General features: G+C 37.9%; 1 protein-coding gene across 1 annotated transcript in view; it reads left to right on the top strand.

Moving 5' to 3' along the window:
• Window positions 1-9169, top strand: part of Enpp1 (ectonucleotide pyrophosphatase/phosphodiesterase 1) — a 67501-nt gene extending 58332 nt beyond the window's left edge. The window contains exons 23-25 of the mRNA XM_076859729.2: window positions 152-284; window positions 3421-3583; window positions 4804-9169. Coding sequence (XP_076715844.2) covers window positions 152-284; window positions 3421-3583; window positions 4804-4974 — 467 coding nt within the window. The 3' untranslated portion in view covers window positions 4975-9169. The remainder of the gene's footprint in view (window positions 1-151; window positions 285-3420; window positions 3584-4803) is intronic.
• Window positions 9170-21168: the final 11999 nt, after the last annotated feature.

Raw genomic sequence — 21168 nt, 5'->3', positions numbered from 1 at the left:
TGGATTTTGGAGCTCACATTTAAGACTTAAGTCAAACTTGACTTTATCTCTAATTATAGCAAATCATTAATTTTGAATCATGATGTGAACTGATTTCACATGTGGCATACAATTTTTTTTTTTTTAAACTCTATCGTCTGCCTTGTTTCAGTCATATGGCGCTACTTTCATGACACCCTCCTGCAAAGGTATGCTGAAGAAAGGAATGGCATCAACGTCATCAGCGGTCCTGTGTTCGACTTTGATTTTGATGGACATTATGATCCCACAGAGATTCTGAAGCAGTAAGAACATATTTCATTACCTTAAAAATAGCTGTCAGTGGAGATTACTGTCTTGTGGAGGTGACAGAACCCTTCCTCTCTAGTATAATTCACATCGACTCACAAGGCTCTTCTGGCTACACTGAAAGCTCTTGAAATCTCTGATTGATTTGATGTTTTGCTCTGTGTTCAGCAAAATAGTTCTTAGATAAGAGAACTTATATTTTCCCCCCTCTTGATTCAAATCAGTAATTACTGGGCTCAATTTCAATGCTGAACTCAGTCTTTAAGATCTCTGTGTAGTGAAATGTTAAGATACTATCTTAATAAATAGACTCCCAGGCAGAAGATGAAGAACTGAATGGTGTGGCTGCAGACACCCTGAGGCCAGGGGTGTAAAGCCATGGTGCCTCAAGTCTGGTGGCTTTGGGTTAAGGTCGCAGCTCTTAGGCAACTCTGACTGGAGGGCAATGATAGAGCAGCTCCTTATGGTGCTGTTTGTATAAAATGAGATGGGAAAACATTTTAGTCTTTTTTTTTTTTTTTCCATTTCCAGGGATCAAACCCATGGCTTTGCCAGTGATCCCCAGCTAGTTATCTTTTTTTAAAGAATAATTACAAGATTTTGGGGAGCAATTTTGCTTTCAAGATCACAAGACTGAAGACTCCACTGAGATTTGGCCTCTTGGAAGAATTTTCCTACTCTCCCAGGCTGACTTAGGGGTTGCTATTTACCCATATTTATCTGGGATCATATCAGTCTGCAAAATGGCAATTTTGTTACTATGTAACTTGATACATGAAAGTCCCACATAAGCAGCCTCAAAGCTCATAGCAATGGAGAGGAAGAGACCTTCATAGCTTCCCATTCATAGTTTTCACCAGAGCCCTATGTTCTAATCTGTTTTATATATTATGATTCCATGTGATATCATATTCGAAAATAATCATCCCACTACCTTAAACTTTTAAAGATGCTGGAAAAAAAACCCACAATTTTATTTTTTTTAATTGGTTGTTCAAAACATTACAAAGCTCTTGACATATCATATTTCATACATTTGATTCAAGTAGGTTATGAACTCCCATTTTTACCCCGTATACAGATTGCAGAATCACATCGGTTACACATCCACATTTTTACATATTGCCATACTAGTGACTGTTGTACTCTGCTATCTTTCCTATCCTCTACTATCCCCCCTCCCCTCCCCTCCCCTCCCATCTTCTCTCTCTACCCCATCTACTGTAATTCATTTCTCTCCCTTGATTTTTTTCCCTTTCCCCTCACATCCTCTTATATGTAATTTTGTATAACAATGAGGGTCACCTTCCATTTCCATGCAATTTCCCTTCTCTCTCCCTTTCCCTCCCACCTCTCATCCCTGTTTAATGTTAATCTTTTTCTCATGCTCTTCCTCCCTGCTCTGTTTATAGTTGCTCCCCTTATATCAAATAAGACATTTGGCATTTGGTTTTTAGGGATTGGCTAGCTTCACTTAGCATAATCTGCTCTAATGCCATCCATTTCCCTGCAAATTCCATGATTTTGTCATTTTTTAGTGCTGAGTAATACTCCATTGTGTATAAATGCCACATTTTTTTTTTATCCATTCGTCTATTGAAGGGCATCTAAGTTGGTTCCACAGTCTAGCTATTGTGAATTGTGCTGCTATGAACATCAATGTAGCAGTATCCCTATAGTAGGCTCTTTTAAGGACTTCAGGGAATAGTCCGAGAAGGCCAATAGCTGGGTCAAATGGTGGTTCCATTCCCAGCTTTCCCTTTATCTCCATAATGCTTTCCAAATTGGCCACACCAATTTGCAGTCCCACCAGCAATGTACAAGTGTACCCTTTTCCTCACATCCTCGCCAGCACTTCTTGTTGTTTGACTTCCTAATGGCTGCCAATCTTACTGGAGTGAGATGGTATCTTAGGGTGGTTTTGATTTGCATTTCTCTGACTGCTAGAGATGGTGAGCATTTTTTCATGTACTTGTTGATTGATCCTATATCCTCCTCTGAGAAGTGTCTGTTCAGGTCCTTGGCCCATTTGTTGATTGGGTTATTTGTTTTCTTATGCTTAATTTTTTGAGTTCTTTGTATACTCTGGATATTAGGGCTCTATCTGAAGTGTGAGGAGTAAAGATTTGTTCCCAGGATGTAGGCTCCCTATTTACCTCTCTTATTGTTTCTCTTGCTGAGAAAAAACTTTTTAGTTTGAGTAAGTCCCATTTGTTGATTCTTGTTATTAACTCTTGGGCTATGGGTGTCCTATTAAGGAATTTGGAGCCCGACCCCACAATATGTAGATTGGAGCCAACTTTTTCTTCTATCAGACGCAGAGTCTCTGATTTGATATCAAGCTCCTTGATCCATTTTGAGTTAACGTTTGTGCATGGTGATAGAAAGGGATTCGGTTTCATTTTGTTGCATATGGATTTCCAGTTTTCCCAGCACCATTTGTTGAAGATGCTATCCTTCCTCCATTGCATGCTTTTAGCTCCTTTATCAAATATAAGATAGTTGTAATTTTGTGGATTGAAAACCCCACAATTTTAAAACCAAAGGAAATATCAATCCTCAGTACTGCAAAAAGAAAAAGAAATGGAAATAGGAGAATCATGATAAGTTAAAGATTTTGCTTCAAATATTTTAATAGGTTGCAATTTTTTAAAAAAAAATCAAGTTTCAAGGTAAGAAAGAAAATCCAGTTAAAACAAAAGAGAATGCATGACACCATGTCTTCTCTGAAGGAACTAGAATTAAAAAAAAAAAAAAATTCCTCACCTGTTACCTCTGTGTCTTCTATTTGTTCATAACTTCAAGACCTGTTGAGAACTGCAGTAATCCTAAGAATCTTGTTGCTAGGTGTTCAAAAATATTTTTGTTTCCCTTAGCATCTCAGTTCAAGTGTCTTTAGGTAGAACTGAAAAAAATAATTTGAATTTCAATAGAAAGTAATTATTTGGGTCTTCTAATTATTAGTTTCAATCAATAGAATATATTCAGACCCTGTGATTACCTAACTCCTTATAAATAATTTAATTGAATTTTAGTTTTAAATGTGCTTTGTTAGAACATGTTTTATCAAAGTGCTCATTAAAAGGAAGATCATTATTTCCTTCTGAAAGTGAATATTGGCATATTTTACAGAAACATCAAAGTCATCCGTAATCAAGAAATTCTGATTCCAACTCACTTCTTCATTGTGCTAACCAGTTGTAAAAATAAATACCAGGATCCCTTGCAGTGTGAAAACTTAGATACCTTAGCTTTCATTTTGCCTCACAGGCCTGACAACAGCGAGAGCTGTGCGGTAAGTAGCCTTCATTAATCTCTTTCGCATATTGGATATCTAAACGTGTGTGTATGTTTGTATGCATGTCTTACATCAGACAACTGTGGAGAAAAACACAACTGTTGAAATGTATGTGGACTTTGAAATTGCGTCTTGATCCTCTAAGATGACAGGTCTTCAAAGAAGTTCACCTTCTCTGCTAAAGACACTCAAAATCAAATTGGACTCAAACTTCACATGGTCTCGTCACCAAATTCTAAGTTTTTATGAAGTGTGATTTGTTTTTTTTTACTTAAAAACTGGTTTTATAAAAATTTTCAGCACTATTATAAATTAGTCTTAACGTTGTGATTAGACATTTCAAATAAATGTCTACATATAACTTTATTATGAAAATCTCCTTTCCTGTTGTGTTGTCATTCCAGTGTTTGGAAACCATTGTTTTATATTATTTTATAATTAGAGTTTTAGAATCCTAAATGGTAGATTTAAAAATTAAAATGGCACACAATTTAACAATTGGTGTTTCCAAATGATGAAGAGTACTCCCCACATTTCCTGGGGTGTTTTTGTGTTCTGAGGTTGTTTTCTCTTTTGGGGAGCTTGGGATCAAACTCAGGACACTATGTGTACTGAACACACACTGTGCTACTGAGTTGCCCTCCCAACCCCCTAGTCTTTTTTTTTTTTTTCCTTCACTGAAGTTACACAAAGTAAATCCAGACCTGAGTTGGCAAGAATTTTTGACTTTCATACCAGACCCTGTGGGTGTGGGTGTGGGTGTGGTTGATATCTGGAGTTCCGTGGTCAAAAGGATCTTGAGGCCCACTGTGAGCTCAGCAGGAGAGAGTGTTGCACTCACTCATTTATCCATGGTCTCCTTTAGCCAGCTATTCATCAGGGCTTTAAATTTGATCCTCTGAAACCCCACATGAGTGACATTTCTTGGAGTATCTATGCGATATATAAGCATGTGTTACAGGCCTACTTTATTTTTTCCAAATTTGCTACAACTAGTTGAACAAATATGATATACATATTAGATATCTATATATTTGATAGATATAAATATTAGAAGACAAGCTGCTCAACAGTGGGGATTCTGTCTAATATCATATGGCATCTGCCATTTCGGAGTACTGCAACATCCCAGTTGATTAAGCTGGGGAGATGGGAGAACTTATTGGAAAAGCGAAGTTTTGATGGTGATTCTCCTTCTTTGTTTTCCATCCTTACAGCACGGGAAGCTTGAGCCCTTGTGGATTGAAGAGTTGTTTATGTTGCACAGAGCCCGGATCACAGACGTTGAACTCATCACTGGACTCAGCTTCTATCAAGAAAGAAAAGAGCCAGTTTCAGACATTTTAAAGTTGAAAACACATTTGTCAACCTTTAGTCAAGAAGACTGATTTTTTTTTATTAAAAAAAAAAAAACACACCATAAATCTTTTTGAGACAATCTTATATTTTATACAGCCCTCTATCCATGCTATTCCTTTTTTTTTTTTTGGAAACTGTTGAGCAGAGTTGGAACTGAGAATCCTCTGTGATTCAGACATCTCAGGGAAACTTGTGGACTCAGCACAGCAGCAGGAGAGTGCTTCTGTTGTGTCTTGCAGAAATTTCTGTGCAGAAACTATGTGTGTTATTGAAGTTCAAAGACAGACCACACCTAAACTGCTCTTCTATTTCTCTTAAGGGAGAAATAGCTGTGAACATTGTCTGGACACCAGATAGTAGAATTATATTATTGGTAATAAATAATATGGTGTTGGAAAACACTAGGCTAATTAATGGAATTGGCATAGTCCATGTTACATTAGTATCTTAACAAGAATTTACAAGTGGCTCTAGATTCCTTTTCATTTGGAGTTTCTTTGTTTTTAGTTTTAAACAAAACAAAAAAAAATAGTGGAAATCAAAATATTTCTGAGGTCCTATTTCTTCCGTTTCTTTATGCTCCCTCAAAAACAAAGTAATTAATCTTGTGGCTTTTTAAAGTTGTGATTGTATTTCTTTATATTTAAGGTCTCTCTAACACCTATGAGTTTGGTATATCTACCAATTTTAAAATTTTACTCTATGTTTGTACAAAAAAAATATTTCCATGGTATTCATAATTAACAGAGGCTGAAAGTAGCACTAAATGTGGTTCTTTAAGACTGTTAAAATTGAGTCTTATCTGGGTGAAACCTTAGAGAATTTGTGAGTATATGAAGGTGACATTTTTCACAGAGAAGGTAGGAATGTTTTCCTGTGTACGAAAGAATGACTCTACCAGCTACAGAGCTATTCTGTGCTCAGCTGTTCGTTTTGAAGCTCCATAAATGACAAAATGAACTTGATTTTCCTACTACTTGGCAATAACCTTTCATTCCAACTGTGAAACTTCAAAGACTACATTAGGCTACTTGGGTCCAATTTAGGTACACCAAAGATTTGTATGTGTCCTACATTTGATAATCATTCTTCAACTGCCTAGGAATGAACTGCAAAGACCTTCAAATAATATAAATTGTAACTGAAATTTTAATTTAATAATTTAGTTTCATTGGTTTTTGTCTTGGTCTCACAGTTTCCTAAAGCTCTGAATGTATATTTTTTTTCAGTCTATTTTCTCTCCATTGTTCAGATTTAGTTATTTCCATTTTTCTGTCTTAGAGTTCCCTGATTCATTTTTACCCTAATCCATTCTGCTGTTGAGCTTATGCATTGATTTTTACATTTCAGCTTTTGTATTTTTTTACTTCTAAGATTTCTACTTGATTTTTCTTTATGTCTTCTATTTACTGAGAATTTTTATTTCTTTGCTAAGATTTTCTGTTTTTGTTGTTGTTGTTTTGTTTAATTTGTTTCAAGGGTGTTCTCATTACTTGTTGGAGCATTTTTACGTTGGCTGCTGTACAATTCTCATCAGATCATTCCAACATCTTTGTCATTGCAGTGTTTGAATCTATTTTTTTTTAACTTTGAAAAAAATTCTTGCTTCTTAGTAAGATTAATAGTTTTTAATTGAAACCTATACATTTTAGGTATTCTGTTATAAGACTGTGGATCTTATTTGAACTTTCTGTTTTTGCTAGCTTTTTTTTTTTTTTTCCTGATAGCATCCTAGCGGGAAATTGGGGGCACTGCCTCCATATTACCAGGTATGGCTAGGATTCCAGGTTCTCCACTCAGCCTCCATTGACACTTGGGGTGAGAGGAGATAATTAAGGAGGGAATTTGTCTCTGTATTAGCTCTCTATTGATCCCTTCTTGACTGGGATGTGCATTGCACCTGTTAACTGCTCCCACGTGGTCTCCATACACTTTGGGACTGGGGTGGAGGAAATGACTTCATTATCACCAGGTAAGAATGAAATACCCAATTTGCTATTCTCAGCCTTCCCTGACCCTTACCCTGTCAGGGGATCTGGGACACCTCTTTATATCTTGTCAAGGTTGGAAGTCTGGGCTCCCCACTAAGCCCTTGCTGGTATGGGGGGACCAGGGTTCTTTTTGTGGTGCTTCATTGGAGCAGAATGACTTTTGTTTCATGTCATGCTAGGCTACCCATTTTTTCGCCCATTGGCTGGCAAGAGAGCAGGCCTCTCTTGGGACATTTCCTTTTCCCCTTTGCTCTTGTTGTTTGCAGGTTGTTGACTTCTTCAGCTTCCACTCTGAGATATATGAGCTAAAAGATAACTCAGGGAATACATCCCAGTGTTATTTCTTGGGTCCTGTGGCCCCTATCCTGTCTTCCGCCTTCTCTCCACCATTCAGAGTCTTCTTGCATTTGTTGTATATATAGTATCCAGGCTTTTTGTACACTTAGCAAAAGGATATCTACTTCATCTTTGTAGAAGTCACTCATTGATTTTTATATAGTCTTTAAAACATGTACAGACACATGATAAGCTCTACTTAAAAAATCTTGGCAGAGCTTAATTAAATAGATAGATGTCCAATCCCTGTGCTAGACACCAAGAATACAGGAACAAGTTAAACTCCTTACATTCTTGAGGGAGAGGAAGCAGCCAAGTGTAAATGATCCCTAAGGAGTGGGAACTATTATTTCAAAGCCATGAGCTGGGTGCCAGAGAGCACAAAGGAGATACTGGGTGCTTCTTGGCAGTTTCAATATTGGTTTCTCAACCTTTGGGCTAAGGCTTGAAGGATGAATTGGAGCTCTGCAGGAGAACACAGTAAAGATGGAACATTCTAATATCCCTTGGATGGATACATTTACCACTATTTTTGATATATTATGTAAGCATCACAGTGACCAATTTATAATGTACAACTCTATTTTTTTTTTTTTTTTGCCTTCCTATAATAATCTGTTCTTAAAGGAAATGTTAGGCTAACATTTGTTACCCTGTCAGGGGATCTGGGACTCTTTAAAGGAAAGAGCATCTGTATTCTTTTTAGCTATTTATCTGTTGCTCTTATACAGTATTCTTTCCTTTGTGTGTGTGTGTGTGTGTGTGTGTGTGTGTGTGTGTGTGAAAGACACCTCTCCTTATATTATTTCTTCAGTTTAAAACATGTGACATATTTCTACTCCCCAAATTTGAATTCACATGACCATCCCTCAGTATTTGTGGGGAATTGGGTCTAGGATCTCTTCTGTATTTCAGTATCAAAACTTTTGATACCCAAACCTATGGATATTTGAGCCCATTATATAAAATGGTGTAGTATTTGCATATAATCTACACAATCCTGTACTTTGTCATCTCTAGATTATTTATATTAACTGATGCAATATAAACACAGTATAAATAGTTGTTATACTATGTTGTTTATAGAATGATGGCAAGAAGGAAAATGCCTGTACATGTTCAGTATAAATAATTATTTTTCAAACATTTTTAATCTGCAATTGATGGAATCCATGGTTATAGAACCCACAGCTCTGAATGGCTGACTGCATAGGGAAATATCTTTTTCCTACTTTTCCTAATAAAGGCTATTCTTTACTTTTCTAATACAAAAATGGAATTTTTAAAAAAAAATCCTGAATATTACTGCTATTCCTCCAGTCATACTCCCTATTCCTCCAGTCACTCCAGGTCAGTAACTTTCAAAGAAAATTTTGAAGTAGTTCATTTCATTGCAGAGAAAAAGAAACAGGCACAATTTTAAAATATTTTCTTGAGTCAAGAAAAAAGGACAAACCTTAGGGGCAAGCAGGTACATGCTCAGGCACCAGCAGAGTAAGTAGACACATGGAGTTCAAGGACTCTTAGGCCAGTTGGCCAGTCCTGTGTGAGGAGATAAGGTGGGGGTGGAGCAGAGACCACCCCTCTCCTGGAGAAGTTACTCTCTCCCCTTGGCTTTTTTTTTGTAAGTAGCCACAATAACTGCTGGACCCTGCACCGCAGGTACTAGCTTAGATTTCCGAGAAGCTAAGTTTGACCTTCGAACTGAACGTAGTGATTATACCTCCTGAAGCTTATCAGAGGAATTTGGGGAGGCGGCCAGTGCTTTCATAAGCATTAAGTAAAATCTTACCATGGCTATAATCCAAGGACATTTTCCCTGATATTGGGGCCAGTCTAAACATTGTAAGAGAGAAAAAAATTCTTCTATAGAATATAGGTATCTCTAAGTTAAGAAATGTGGGCTTTCAAATAAAACTTAAATATACTGAATCTTGCCTGCTTTTCTGTGTGGATATGTGTGTCAAGGGTGGGGAGGGGAGGGAGGAGATTCTCCAAGAATATGACACAAAGTCCAAATGTTGTTGACAGTCAACCACAGCTGTATTGTTGCAAGGAGAAAAAAGATCCAAAGTTCATTTCAGGATCATAGAGTAAACATTTCTGATCTGTAACCTATATCCTTGTTTGGGGTATTTTTATTACATGTAGTCATACTTCCAGGTAAAACCAAGTGACAGACATATATAACTATCCTTCCAGTATTTCGAATTGTTTGAAACCAGAGGGAAAAGTAGCCCACTTGTAACTTCTCTAGGAATCTTTTGATGTGAAATGTTTGCATTTACCCTTTCCATTACAGATCTATGGTTGAAGAAAAATAAAGATATTTACTAGCAATTATATTCATACCAGAAATTATAAATGTATAATATATGACTTACAAAAGGAAGCTATATAAAGCAAGCCTTCTTCATCCCTCCCCCCCCCCCAATGCTTATTTATAAATCATGAATTCAGGGAATGATTTTAGGATTTTAAAAGGACTAACTAATACTTTGACTTAAATTCATTTTTTATTTTATTTTATGATATATCAGAAACTCAGGGCTCAGAATTAGAACCTACTTTAGCTTTAACATAGTAAAGATACAAAACAATACAGGAAATAAAATGTTTACAACATCCCAATAGTTCCAATTTTTGAAAAATGTTCACGGATACACTTATGTTGCATCTTACAAAGTGTGACATAAAGGAAAAAAAGCAGGGGTCTCAGAACTGAAAGTTTAAATCTCTGAAAACTTGAAAGTATTTTAAAGGAGACTGAAATTTTCTCAGTCTAATGAATGAATCTCTCATTGCTCAATTTTTCATAGTTTTTAAAATTTTGAGATGGTAAGAAACTGATGTAACTCCATTTTTGAGAAACCAGCCTCTACCTCAGAGCAAAGCCTGTCCAAGGAAGGGGGCGTGGCCCTTGTCCTTGGAAAAACCCACAGAGCACTCCTAGGCACGTACCCACCCTGCTGAGTTGTATGTCTGCAAAAATGCAATTGTTTATTGTTCCATAATTTGTATACAGTGTTGCTAGATGGCATTGTGACCAAATAGGAAGTTGTACGCAGACCCCAGACACTAAATTTAAATATATGATTTGCTATAAACCATCTATGCAACCAAAAGAAAGAAAATAATTTCAGGATGATGTTGTTGTAAAGGATGGTTAGTTCTACTTGAGGGATCAGGGTCCTGACTTGATCTTGACCTCAAGAGAATATCACTATCACCAGTTTCATAAAGAAGTCAAAAAGTCTCAAGAAGCTTCACTATCTAAACATTACCCAGCCTGTGGCCCTCTGCTAAGTTTACTGATACTGTAACCTTTGAGCTTTCCCTTCAAAATTGTAACTGATGAGATTTTTGTGTCACGAGTGTGCTGTTTCACATGGACTATAACTCAATATCATGGAATTTTCCCCCCCATTGTCTATTTTTATTTGGCATTTACCATGCATTTCTTATATTTACAGATAAAGTCATATATTTATTGTCATGTCTCCGAAGTTATCCATTACTGAGAACAGAAATAATCTGTGTGTACATCCACTGTTGCAAGCATAGTGCCTGGAACAGAGTTGTTGTTCATTAAAAATGTGCAGATGAATGAATACCAATGGGACAATCCTACCAAAACATCTATTTAAGATAGCAAATGCATCTCAGCTGACAGAAATGCAACTAGAGGACAACTACACAGAAATCAATTGTTCTTTGCCTCCTTGATTTTTAAGTGCCAGATGGAATTTTCCATGGGATTTTTTTTTTTTTTTTAAGAAGCTCATTCATAGAAATGAGCCAGGGTACAAGGCAGGATTTTTGAAAACAATAAATGAAAGATGAGGATGTTGTTTAAGGGCCATTTACAATTGTTCTAAATAACTTCATGCTGTGGGAAGTCTGCTGCTTTGTGAGCTGAAGAGAAAAGAATGAACTTTCCAGGGTTTTGACATCCCAAAGGAAACTTCTCTATGAAGCATACAGTGTTTCTCCAGCAATGTACGGCTGTCCTAAACACTGGCAATGGTGGAGGTGGATGTGTAGAAGTACCTCCATTCTCTTTCCACCAATCCCAGGTTCATACCTTCTTCTGTAAGGAAGAGTATGTCAGTGTAGGAGAAGTAAATAGTAGCACCCACACCAGGGCATCTGGAACAAATAGACTCCAGATATCTTCCACGTGTGTTACAGAGAGGATTGACATTTCCCATTACTTCCTCCCATCTTTGAGATTCCAGGCAATGGAGTTCACGCTGATTTAAGCAGCGAGCTGAAAAGGATTAAAATCTCCCTATCCTTCAGTGTCTCATGGAAGACTGATAGTGAAAATGAAATACAAAATGTAAATTTTCATATACCAAATGAAACAGTAATATTGAAACAACAAAGACATCCCTTAAAATGGGTCAAATATGAAAAGACTGATCCTTTACCAGGGTTCCGTTCAAATCTCTGTACTTTAAGTTTAGTCTAAAGAAACCATTGCACAATTTTATGAAAATACAGTGATTTTCAATCGAAATATTAACTCATGTGAGAAATAGTAGTAAGAGTTTATGCCTATAATAGAACACTTCCTTAATAACTGAAATTTGTCAAAATTTACTAAAGTGAAATATATTAATTCAACTAAAGTTATTGTGAAATTAATTCATAACACATAAATTGAAAATGACAGCTTCTAAAATAGCATTGGAAATTTATCTACTCTCGTGGCTAGAAGAATCCTTTACTCCCTTTCCCCACCTGTCTCTTATCTTCCTCTTTGGTTCTCTCTCCTCTTCAGTTTCTTTTTCATCTTTCTGGAAGTGAATGCACTCAAATGCTAATGGTTATTGCATCTGAATGGTAGTGTTTGGGGGTAATTCTCACTTTCTTTTTTCCCCATAAATAGCACTATTTCTATAATCTGGAAAAAAAGCATCAGTAATGTTTATTCAAGAAGGAAAAATTTTCTTAATATAAAAGCAAGGAAGAAAAGAAATAAGAAGAGAAGTGAGGAACAGAAGAAAGGCTCAGTCTACCCAGTTCACCTAATAGAAAATACAGGTCAAAGAATGAGAAGAGACGACAAAGAAATGCTTACTATATAGAACAGGTTAATGGATACGTGAATCCAATAAATAGCAGAAGCTGAAAGAAGATATAAAACAAAAAGAGGAGATTCAAAAAGAAAGGGAAAACAAAAAAGAAGGGGAGCACGTCCCAAGAAATGACGGTGTCCCGTTCACCATGTACATACGTGTAAGTTTCCAATAACATCTAGAGCAGCTCCCCATTGAATTTAAACGGTCCTCTGTCATTTTACTGAGATTTGCCGTAGTGATGTGAATACGGTTTAGAAAGGCCCACCCTGGCTTGGCATCTGGTGGGTAGCACCACTGGACACCATTTCTCTTCCACTTCCAAGTGTCCTGTTTCCTGTCTGCCCCCTGCCTTCTAGAAGTCATCCACAGAGAAGTGTGATTCTTTCCTGTGTAGCCCAAGTCCTCCCTTCCTACGGGTTTCCCCTCCTTACTTACTGACTCTTACATTTGCAGAGCTTCCTCCTCTCCACTGGAATGTGGCCCTTCCACTGTCCTGGATCTCACAGGCATGTGGGACTTTTCCTCGCTTCCTCCCGACCTTTCTTTTCTTTCTTTCTTTCTTTTTTTTTTTTTAATTTTTTTTTTATTGGTTATTCAAAACATTACAAAGATTGCAGAATCACATCGGTTACACATCCACATTTTTACATAATACCATAATAGTAACTGTTGTATTTTCTTTTTGAAACTCTCATTCATTCTTTCTGACCGCTTCCCACCCACCCCCCTCACCTTCCATAGCCTCCCTTTTAAAAAAATAAAGGTTATTTCCAAATTGACAGATTTGATTTCTATTCGAGAAATTTCTTTTTAAAAAATATAGTAAAATATAAGGAGGGAAATAACAATCATCCTTGGTCAACCTCCCATCAGTTTTATTAGCTTCTGGATTATTATGCTAATCCTTTTGTCTTTTATATTTCAATCACCACGATTATTTCAAACATCCCTGTATGCCCCTGATTCCACTTTTCATCAAAGTTCTTTTTTTTTTTTTTTTTTTTTTTGCTATTTATTATTTCTTAGGACCTGCTATTCCTTCTTTTTACATCTCTATTTTATCACATCTTCTTTGAGTCTCTTTTTGTTTATTGGATCCACATATTGTGAGAACAGGCTGTGCCTCACTCTGTTTTGTAAAGCAGTCGCTTGGCATGAATTACTCCATTGAGCACAAGTGCCAGGGTAGAATGACTCCACACCTTGTTAAGATGAATAAATAACCACCAGCTGCCCAGCACGAACCTAAGGCACACAATGATAATTATTTGTGCCAACTTACTAAATTGAATCAGGAGTACCTGGACACCAGAGCATGTCAAATCATGTCAGAACAACAGACCCAGGAGCTGAGCAACTTCACCAGATGTAACTTCCCCACCTAAGACCTTGAAAAGAAGGAGCACCCAGACTGGACACAGTGGCACACGGATTCCCTCACCTGTCACTGGTCAGAAGCCTTGCCCAAGAAAATTCACAGGAAAGGACCTCTGCTCTCTGTCCCAGGGCTTCAGCTCAGCCCAGTTCCTCCTGTGCATGAGGACAAGTTGACACTTGGAAGCTGTTGGACCTCGCCTCAACTCTGCGTAGACGGTTTCTTAAATCTCTTATGGGACCACCTCCAGTAACTCTTTGCCTTCATATCTGCTCTTTACCTTTGCTCTTGGTCCAGCATCCTGAAACACCATGGCCACCTCAACAACTCCTCCTCCTCCTCCTCCTCCTCCTCCCCCCCCCTCCTCCTCCTCCTCCTCCTCTTCTTCTTCTTCTTCTTCCTCTTCTTCTTCTTCAGCTTTTCTATAATGTATACATATTATCATGTGAATTATGACGTGTGACTTGAGTATTATACATATTAGACTTTAACACTGTAAAATAAAAGAACTTGTGATTGCTTTGGTCCTGACACTTAGTGACCCATGAGGATTTTTACTTAAATATGGTGAGTGTGATGTAGCTTGTGAATCTGCTAGTATTCAATAAATTTTGACATCGTGGAAAGACGCAAACGTGTCTGGTCTATTAATGGCACAGCTGGCTCAAGACATGTCGGTCAACTTGTTCTACACATGAAGTATTCTCTGGGTGTCTCTTCTCATTCTTTGACCTGTTTTCTTCTAGGTAGAATGAGCCTTTCCTCCCTCCACCCCCATAGTATATTTGATGAATTTTGTGCCTTTTTGTTGTTGTTATTCCATTTGCAACTGAAATTCTATTTGAGCGAAGAGGATGTGTGGCCATCTTCCCATTGTGTCCAAGTTGTTGAATTTCCCTTTAAACCAGTGTCAGGGGAAAGCCTTTTGTGTCCTGTCCATTTTTCTAAAGTCCCAACAAAGGGCAGCAATGGAAGAAAAGACGGATTAAGGTTGTCTTCATACTTTTCATGATATTTGGGCTCTTTTCCTCTTTTGAAGTGTTGCTTCACATGAAGGTTCTCTTCATCTGAGGTGCAAAGCCTACACTCACACACTCGATCATTTCCCCCATATATTACACATTCAGGGAGGTGAGGTCACACCTCTATCAACCCTATTTATTCTTTTTTCTGTTTCACTAACTTTTCTCCCAGAGTAGTTTGCATTCTGATCCCTGGTTCATCGTTGTAGTAGATTGTTGTTTTCTATCCCTCATGCAGCCTTGTTGCTCCCTTAAACAACATGTTAAATCTGTTCTCCATCCCTTGAGCGTTGGCTGTCCTTGAGACTTTCTTTGGCTAATGGAAAATGGCAGAAGGAACATGTTGCAACTTATGAGGTGTCCTTAAGAGAATTGAAGCTTCTGTTTTAGGTTCCAAATGTTCCTACCACTACATAAGGGAGCCCTTATGAAGGATGAGAAAATCTGTAGGAAAGATCCTCAGGCTTACAGCCAACACCAACAGGCCATATGAGAGTTAAGACCATCTTATACCCCTCAGCTACAATAGAGCTGCCAGATAATGAAGCTGCATGAGTGATCCCAGGTGGGACCATCCAAAGAATTTCCCACTTGAGAAAGCCAGGGAATCATGTTAAATAACAAGTCATTCTTTTAAGCTATTCCATCTTACTGTGATTTTTTAATACAATATAGAATTTAAACATACATTGGCATGGAAAGTAGATGGTACCATACGTATGACTTAAATCATGAGACATTGGCTTTGGAATCAGGCAGGAGACAGAGACTAGAAAATGGTAAAGAGATTGTCAAAGGTTGTAGAAAGGAATACCTGCAGTAGGGGTTCTATAGTGTTGGGATTGCTCAAAATCTATCCGGTACTATCTTGGAAGACTGATAACATACCCAAGGAACCTTAGGATCAGGCTAAGGAGTCTTTCAAGCAAAAGTTGAAATTTCCAGTTGGCTTCTGTTATTTGCATATTTCTTCCCTTTGTGGACAGGTAATACGGTATTGAAAGACAGATGAGCCAAAGAGCACTGTTGTGCTTGTGAACAGAATTGAGAAGAAATATAGACACCTTGGTACTTACACATCCAAAGACAGAGGTTGGCATCTGAGACTTAAGGATGAATGGAGCTTTGGGGGCTCAGAGTAAATACTAATAAGATTCATGAGAAATCCAAAGTTTAGAGAAAATTGTATCAAGTTTTTCTTTTCTTTTCTTTTTTTTTTTTTTAAGTAGTGCTAAGGATCAAACCCAGTGCCATGCACATGCCAGGCAAGTACTTCACCACTAAACTATCATTCTAGCCCCTCAAGTTTGACTAACAATTTAAAAGAGACTTTTCGAACCTTAACTTTGTATGAGTGACGATTAAGTTGAGAAAGTTTTTCAGCTACAAATGTGAGCATTTTCATTAAAACAAACAAAACAAAACAAGGAAACATTTTAACATTGCATCTCTCAGAGGGCAGAACCAGAAGGTTTATCATAAAATGCGTAAGGAAACCGACTCCAGGAAGAAGAATTAGATCCTAATCAAGGAACTGTCACTGTCCTGAAGTAGGAGGAACTGGTAACCAGTGCCCCGTCAGATTTCAGAATTGCTATGAATCAGTGACTGTGTTGAGGTGTCCCACTTTCCTTCTGCAAGCAGGAGTGTCTATGGTAATGATCCTGTCCCAAGTTCACCATGCTGTGCTGTGGTGTGTGGGAAGAAGAGTACTTGCTTAGTTAACAGGTCTTTTTGCCTAAGGACCAGCAGCTGAAGGACTTTCTTTGCATCCAAACCTAATGCAGATCAGAAGATCTTGGACCTTGAATTTGATGATGTGACTGGATAAGATTCTGGAGGTCTGGTGACAGGGTGAATGGGTTTTGCTTATGGGAAGGATGTCAAGTGTTGTGACCAGAGAGCAGACTGTGGAAGATTGTTTGCAAAGATTCCCATCTGCCCCTTTGCAATGCACCCTCTCCACTTATCCCCCTGAGAAGTGAAGTCTATTTCTCCACTCTTTGAACTCAACTTTTTTTTTTTCTTTTGCATTTTCTTTTGGGATATTGTTTTATAAATGTTCATGGTCAGCATATCTGTCACCCTATGGTTCTTTTCAAGCTTTTTCAAATTGATAACACAAGATCTGCTCTCTTACGTTTTTGTGGACACATAGAATATTGTTGACCATAGGTATCATGTTGGGAAGCAGATCTTTAGGACTTGGTGCATAACAAACATCATGGAGGGGATGAGCCTGCTCTCCTGGACTCCCCTGCTGTCGTGTAAGTAGACCCAGGCTAGGCTGCTGGATACAGGGATTCTGCATGGAGAGAGGTTGCTCGGACAGTGACTTTGGCACCAAGGTTCCATACAAGACAGTAAGGCCATCTTAGCCTTCTAACCCTGATGGAGCTGACAACAGCTGCAAGAGTGAACCCAGGAAAGACCATCAGCAGAGCCACCTAGTTGAGCACAGACAACCCACAGGACTCTGAAAACAGAAAGATATGATGTGAAGCCAATAAGTTATGGTGCAATTGTTAACTAAATAAGACAAATGGTTTTTAGTCCAATGTGGTCAGAAAAGGAAACAAGGTAAAGGCACACAGTCACTTCACCTGTCTTAATATTTGAGAGAAATGGTGAGCAAAGAAAGGATTCTGAGGGGCAGAGGTGGGAGCCAATTGCGTCCCAGCTTCTCCCATTCAGAATCCTATATATTTCAGAAGCTTCAATTCTGTGAGTCTGGTTAAAAGGAGTATGAACTGTTCTTCTGCTGTGCCTGTTCTTGGAATACAATCTGTTACCTTTATCCCACTTTGGACTCTATTTCTTGGATTGTATGCCTAAATATGATGTGCTCAAGGACATGACTCTCTAATATTAATGTCTTTTTAAAACTCAGCAGACATTCCAAGTGATGGCCCAAGCCTATAAGCCCAGCAGCTCAGGAGGCTGAGGCAGGAGGATGACGAGTTCAAAGCCAGCCTCAGCAAAAGTGAGGAGCTAAGCAGCTCAGTGAGACCCCGTTTCTAAAATAAAATACAAAATAGGGTTGGGGATGTGGCTAAGTGGCCAAGTGCCCCTTAGTTCAATCCCTGTTTAGCCACCACCCCCCACCAAAAAAAAAAAAAAAACAACTCAGCAGACCCACCAGCATGTAGGATCCTGCCCATCACTCCCACACTCTGATTTGGTAGATATTCCTTTTACATACACACTGGGTAATTCTGAGGCTTGTGGTCTATGCTTTGAGAAATTGTTGAAATAGATACAACTTTTCAGTAAATAGCAGGTCTGGTTTTGCTTCTTTCAATCTAGACGTGTGTATCTCAAAGAAAGAAAGCTGAATTAAAAATTGAGACAAGTCACTTGTGAATGTTTTTTTTTATTCCATATTTAAAAGGATGTATGGGTGTATACCCATGTCCATAGCAGTCCTATTTACAGTAGCCAAGAGGAAGAAATAATTTAAGTGTCCACTGAGGCATGAATAAGCAACATAGGTGGATACACACAATAGAATATTATTCAGTCTTAAAAAAGGAGACCCCATCACATGCTACAATCTGGGTGGACCTTGAGGATATTATGTTAAGCCAGACACAACAGGGCAAACATATATGAGATATCTATAGAGGTCAAATTCATAGAAAGAGAAAGTAGATTGGTGGTTACCAAGAGTTGGGGGAAGAGGAAGCAGGAGTTGTTCAATGGGTGCAGTTTCAGTTTTATAAGATGAAAAATTTTAGAGGTCTGCTGCACCATGGGAAAATACTGTTTCCTTAAAAGCAGTTCGATGGTAATTTTTATGTCTTTTTAAAAATATTTTTTTTAATTGTTGATGACCTTTATTATTTATTTATTTACATGTGGTGCTGACGTCGAACCCAGTGCCTCTCACATGCCAGGCAAGTGCTCTACCACTGAGCCACAGTCCCAGTCCCATGTCTTTTTTTTTTTTTTAAACTGTAATTTAAAACATCATGGTGAGGTTTCGGGGGAGGGAGGGAAGGATGTATTGACAGGATAGATGGAAGTTCTGATTATAGATGGGGAATTTGCAAGTTTTTATGCATGTAAGACAACACATACATGATCTGTAAAAACAATTATCACTTTAGAAACATGGTTAGCTCTAGGAAAATAGCCCTTTGATAAAATTGAACATACAAGAGCTGCAGATGGGTTGCAGCTTGAAATCTCTAAACTAAGGAGTTATTCTCCCCCTGCTGGCCAGACTTGGAATTGTTCAGTTTGAGCCAATAAACCAGACAGCAGCAGAGTGTTCTCAGAAAGATGTTCCTATTACAATGAAGGCGTTTTTTCATTCACCAAAATATTTCCCTGACATTTATTTAACCCATAATAAGCATTGTGCTAAACATTATGGTTTCAAAGGTGACCTTGGTGTGGGCCTGGGTTTGGTATCTAGTCGAAGGACACAGATATAAACCATTAAATCAAATGCTGTGGAGTTGAGCGATAGTGAGCCTCTCTGTTCTGGAGCAGGAGAGGAAATAAAGGGGTTGGGCAGGAGTCCATGGGTTCCTGACATTTCCTTCCTTAGAATTCACAAAGAAGTCATTTCATCACACAAAGCACACAATTTCTTTACTCTGGTGCTGGATTTTTTTGAGTCAGGCCTTTCATTTGAAATAATTTCAGATTCAGAGTTGCAGAAAGAGCGCAGAGGGGGCCTGGGTTCCCTTCACACAGTTACCCTGGCGATGACGTCTTCTAACCAGAAACTTGACAATGGGATAAAACGGGTGCACAGTTCTGTCTTTCTATCATATGTTTAGATTTGGTGAGCACCCCTACAATCAAGATAGAAAATTATTCCCTCACCACGAAGGTCTCCTGGTGTGGCGCTCTTATCATCATAGTCTCCTCATCCCTCTGCCATCCCTAAGCCCCTAAAGCTGTCAGTCTGTCAGATGCCTTTGGCAGAGGAGCATGGTGGTGGTGGTGGTGGTGGGGGGTGGAGTGGAAGCTGGGGCCCAAGGATTGAAAGTTCAAAGCCCTTAGCAATTTTAGCGAGGCCCTAAACAACTTAGCAAGGCCCTGTCTAAAAAAATAATGAATGAATGAATAAATAAATAAATAAATAAATAAATAAATAAAAAGATCAGAGATGTGGTTCAGTGGTTAAGCAGCTCTGGGTTCAATTCCCAGCAGCAGCACCACCACCCTGCTAAAATACCATTAGCTCCAGAAATGACATCTCACTAGGAGATATAAAGATTAAATGCAGAAAACACACTAAGGTACCTTGTGGAAAGGATGTTATATAAATGGAATGTTATATAATTGGAATTATTTGCATGTAACCCTTTGAGATCACCCTCCCCCACACACCCACACTCAAGGCACTTTCCTCATGATCAATCCAAGTCATTTTATGTATCAAGTTTGTTGCTGTTTTATTGCTGATCAATATTCTTGGTATGGATATATACAATTTATTTAATCATTTACTTCTTATAGGACATTTTGGGTTATTTCCAGTTTTTATTTATTACATATAGAACTACTATGAAAAATTGTGTGCCAGTTTGGGTGTGGATGTAAAATTTTCCTTTCTGTGGGTTTAATGACCAGGAAGGCAATTGCTGGGTTGTACGATAAGTGTATTTTTAGTTTTTTATTTTTGAGAAACTACCAGACTATTTTCCAGAATGGCTGTAACATTTCACACTGCTATATATTGTTTTCATTTTTTATTTTCACTTTTTGATAGGTTTGCAGAGATACATTGATCTTACTTTGCATTCATTTGTTAATCACATTGAAAGTTTTATGTGCTTATTTGCAATATGTCCATCCTCTTCAGTGAAAAAACTAAATCTCATTATGTCTTTTAACTGTTTTCTAAGGGAATGGCTTATTTTTTTTACTGTAACTTTGAGTTTTTACAAATTCTAAATATGAGCCCTTTATCATGTGTATATCTGGCAAATAAACTTCCAGACACTGTGGTTTATCTTTTCCACCCTCTTAATTGGATCTAAAGCAGAACAAACATTTGTAATTTTAATAAAGTCTAACCTGGGTTTTTTTATTTGTTTGTTTGTTATTGTTTTTTTAATTAATCATGCTATTGGAGTCAGTTCTAAGAATTCTTCACCAAACCTTAGGTCCTAAAGAGTTTCACTTGTTTTTAATATTTTAAAAATTTCTTTATCATATTATACTTTCCCTTTGAATCTGTGATCAGAATTGTGGGTTAATGTTTGCACAATGCTTGTGGCTTAGGTCAAGGTTCACGTTTTTGCCTGTGAGTATCCAATAGTTCCAGCACCATACACTGGAAATGCTTCCCCTCCTCCAGCGCCTACTTTTGGACCTTTGTCAAAAATCAGTTGAGTGTACTTTTGTGGGTATTTCTGGGTTTTCCACTCGGTTCGACTGATCTGTATTTCTA

The sequence above is a fragment of the Callospermophilus lateralis genome, chromosome 6, assembly GCF_048772815.1.
Source record: "Callospermophilus lateralis isolate mCalLat2 chromosome 6, mCalLat2.hap1, whole genome shotgun sequence".
Lineage (NCBI taxonomy): Eukaryota > Metazoa > Chordata > Mammalia > Rodentia > Sciuridae > Callospermophilus > Callospermophilus lateralis.
Note: the sequence above shows the minus strand (reverse complement) of the source record. Positions and strands in the feature narration are given on the sequence as shown.